We start from the raw sequence: 3,604 nt of genomic DNA on the forward strand, positions 1-3,604 counted from the left end.
CCGCTGGCGGCGCAGGGCTCCCTGCATCGGCAGATGTACGTGTCACAGCAGCAGCGGCCGCTGCTGACGATGACGCCCACGCAGCCCCAGCAGCCCCAGCAGCCCCAGCAGCCCCAGCAGCAGGCACCAGCGGCGGGCTGCAGTCCTCCAAACCACATTGGCCATGTCCCATACGAGGTGAGCTAAAGCACTGCGCGACGGTTACCTTCTCTCGTTGCCTCACTAGCTGTCGTACCGTACCCGTCGCATACCGTTGCAGCGATATTGACAGAGTGTATAGACTGTAACCATTTGACGGCTAATGCTGATTTCATGGCCCGTTGCTCTTGTCCCGCGCCCGTTCTTCTTTATCCCACAGCCACAGTACTCGAACGAGCCGTCTCTAAGTTCCATTCCGTCTCCGACCAAAGACGGCCTGGTCCGCCCCACCTCCGAGACCTCCTACCCTTCGTCTACCAGTGGTGAGGGCAGTGGGTGCTTGGAGAACGCTGCGGGGCCGGCGTCTGGGCCCGTACCAGCTTTCCCCGCCGTGCAGGAAGCAAACGGCAGCCTGGCCGCTGCTGCCGCCTCCGCTGGTGTTGGCGGGGGCGGGGGCAAGGGTGGGGCCCGGGGCGGGGGGGGGGGCGGGGCCCCGATCTGGCGGCGGCGAAACGCGTTTGTAGAGTGGGCGAACACGATGCATCACGAAATGGTGGTTGAAGAGCAGCCGCCTGGCGGAAGCAGCGCGAGTGGTGGCGCTGGCGGTGGCAGTGGCAACGGTAGCGGCAGTGGTGTCCCTGGCGGAGGTATGCCTGGACATGGCAACACGATGGCAGGCGGGGCAGGCGGCACAGAGCAGCACGCGTCATCATCATCGGGCTACAATGTTCCCTTGGCGCTTGCGGCGGACACGCTGCCACCGGAGGGTGTGCAGTTCCAGTATGCGCCGGTAGGAGGCCTTGGAGGGTGCCCTTGGTGGGGAGCACGGATTAGTTGCTGGTCGGTCTGTCAGTCTGTCGGTCTGTCGGTTGGCTGGTTGCTCGGGAGTCCATGACAGCTCGGTAGGATTGGAGGCAGTGGACGCGCTGCATCTTCCACCACCATGCATAGGTGTGTGGCGCCGTGTATGGTTTGCAAGGCCAGGTGACACTGGCACCCGCATGCTGCCTGGGCTCGCTGCGGGTTGGTCGGAGGCGTACCAGCGGGATGCGGCTGTGTGTTGAGTAACCACTGCTCGAATCCACTTCTATCCATCCACACACGCGTGCGAGGGAAAAGGATACCACCCCGCCGCCTTCACGCGTCTCAATGGCTACCTGCTCGCCCCGTGATTGCTTACCGCCACATACCCCATCCACTTACCCCAAACCACCACATGCATGGCGAACTGCTGACGAACTGCTGAGCAGGGCGTCTACATTACGTTGAAGCCACCGGCACAAAAAGGCGGCCCGGTTCGGCTGGTCAAGGTTCGCTTCAATCGCAAGATGTTCACGGAGCAGTCTCAAGGCCAGGCCTGGTGGAACATGCACAGGGCGACACTGGCGGAGATGTACGAGCTGACCTTCGACATGGGGAACAAGGTACGTGCAGGCGACCAGTGGCCGCGTGTGTGTGTGTCTGTCTGTCTGTCTGTCTGTCTGTCTGTCTGTCTATCTGTCTGTCTGACGACAGTGCTTCTGGCCGAGAGGTCGGGAGAGGCCAAGAGGCTGAAGTAGATGGCTGAAGGGAGGACTGGCCGGGACTTCGGGTTTGCGGATTCAGTACTACATACTCGGAATGCATTTTTTTATGCCTTTTCCTTCCTGCCTTGACTATTACTTGATGAAAATAGATGCGCATCACCATTTTTGATGAATATCCAGGCACCTGTAGCACCATCATCATCACCGCCGGGGTTGCCGCCGCTAGCTCCCGGTTCACACGGCACAGTTCCCCCGGCCGCCATGCACACCCGCGGCATGAGCACCGACACACAAGGGACGAGCGCCGGCAGCACCGCGGCGTCGGGGAGCAGTAGCATGTACTTCTCCGTCCCAGTCAGTAACAGCCCCCTTCACGGGGTTGCAGCCTCTGGCGCCGCTGGCGGGGGCGACCTTGCGACGGGTTCAGCGGGGGCCATGTGGCGTTCTGTCGCGTCAGCGGTAGCTGGCGGCGGCGGTGGCGGTGGTGGCGCCGGCGGCGGCGATTTCGATATGACTTGGACTGAGCTGAACTACGACAGCCAGGCCATGATGGTGTTGCCGCCGCCGCCACCTGTGGGGACTATGGGGGTGGCGGGGTCCCCTGCAATGCCGCAGCGACGCGACCACTCTCGGAACAGCAGCCGCACGGCCAGCGGCGGCTCAAGCCATGCAGGCGTATCGAGGCCGCCCTCGCAGCCGTGCCCAGAGTCACCCGTGTTTGCCTTGCAGCAATTTGGTTCGGGGGGAAGCGGCTCGGCAGGCGGTGTTGGTGTNGGTGTTGGTGGCGATGGCGGTGGCGGCGGTGGAGGGCCATTATACCCAGCGACTGCTACCGNCCTGGCGACGGCTGCTGCCGCCGCAGCGGCGCAGCCGTACTATCCCTCTCACCAGCGTGCGCAGTCTGGTGGCGGGTCGTCTGGCAGGTCGTGAGGGTCCCTGGTCGCGTTGCAACAGCGGCTATACACCGGTGCAATGAAAAGATTTCCGGTTTTCGGTCCTTACTGCATTCCGTGGCCAATATGTTATCTTACCTTGTTACGCTCATTGTTGTCTTCGCACAATAGGTCAAGACAGGTATTTTCAGGTGAGCCGGCACCTCCTTCAGCGCCGGACTCGCTGCCTAGGGGGAACTGTCACCACCCGACAGGATAGCAGGGTTTGGACGTCGGATCATGTGGCGGCGCGTTCCACGTAGCATCCTTGCTTTGTGTTTACTGCTTGTGTTATGTTACTGCTTCGCGTGTATGTGTGCGCAGGCATGGGCATGCATGGGGAGTAGGGGTGGTGAGAATACATCGGTAGGTAGGTCGAGCGCAGGGAGGTTTCCACATTGAGGCGTGTGGTAACGCAGCAGCGGGTGGCTTGGGGGTTGGTGTATGTGGGGGACAGTAGCAGGGTTCACGGCATGAATACCTGGCTGCCGCCAGCCGAATGGCGCATGAGCGTCATGATGATATGTGTAGCAGCGTGGGGTTATTCACGTGCTGCGGTCTGCAGTGCTGGATTTGTAACTCTGGGCTTTAACGGCCCTGCTTTAAACCTCAATACGTTCTGTGTGTTGTGTGCGTGTTTTTATGCCAGAAAAGAATGAGCCATAGCAGGAGGACGAAGAAGGCGAGAAGATGAAAGATTTCCAACTGTGGGGTTGTTGGTGTGAAACGAGAAGGGAGAGATTTCACGGCCCGGCCGTTGACGTCCAGTATGTTATATCGATTTTACACACTGGCGCAGGCGCCTAGCGCCTCCGGGGCCTGACTCCCCGGCTCGTATCACCAGAAGGCAGAAGGCCGCTGCTCAATCCTTCCGAGAGCCCCGGACAGCTTCAGCAGCCTGTCCGGTGACCAATGACCAATTGAGCAGTACCCCAGTGGTTGTATCCCCTCTGCATTCCTTTCTGCCGCCGTCCTTTGGACTTGTTTCAGAATTTGTTGCACAAGCGT

General features: G+C 60.8%; 1 protein-coding gene across 1 annotated transcript in view; it reads left to right on the forward strand.

Moving 5' to 3' along the window:
• VOLCADRAFT_108708 (uncharacterized protein) overlaps window positions 1-2,594 on the forward strand; it is a gene marked incomplete at its 3' end in the record, with an annotated part of 6,719 nt that extends 4,125 nt beyond the window's left edge. The window contains exons 2-6 of the mRNA XM_002959640.1: window positions 85-177; window positions 359-928; window positions 1,389-1,562; window positions 1,654-1,669; window positions 2,050-2,594. Of these exons, the coding sequence (XP_002959686.1) occupies window positions 85-177; window positions 359-928; window positions 1,389-1,562; window positions 1,654-1,669; window positions 2,050-2,594 (1,398 nt within the window). The remainder of the gene's footprint in view (window positions 1-84; window positions 178-358; window positions 929-1,388; window positions 1,563-1,653; window positions 1,670-2,049) is intronic.
• Between the last annotated feature and the right edge of the window lie 1,010 nt (window positions 2,595-3,604).

This window comes from Volvox carteri (genome assembly GCF_000143455.1).
Source record: "Volvox carteri f. nagariensis unplaced genomic scaffold VOLCAscaffold_462, whole genome shotgun sequence".
Lineage (NCBI taxonomy): Eukaryota > Viridiplantae > Chlorophyta > Chlorophyceae > Chlamydomonadales > Volvocaceae > Volvox > Volvox carteri.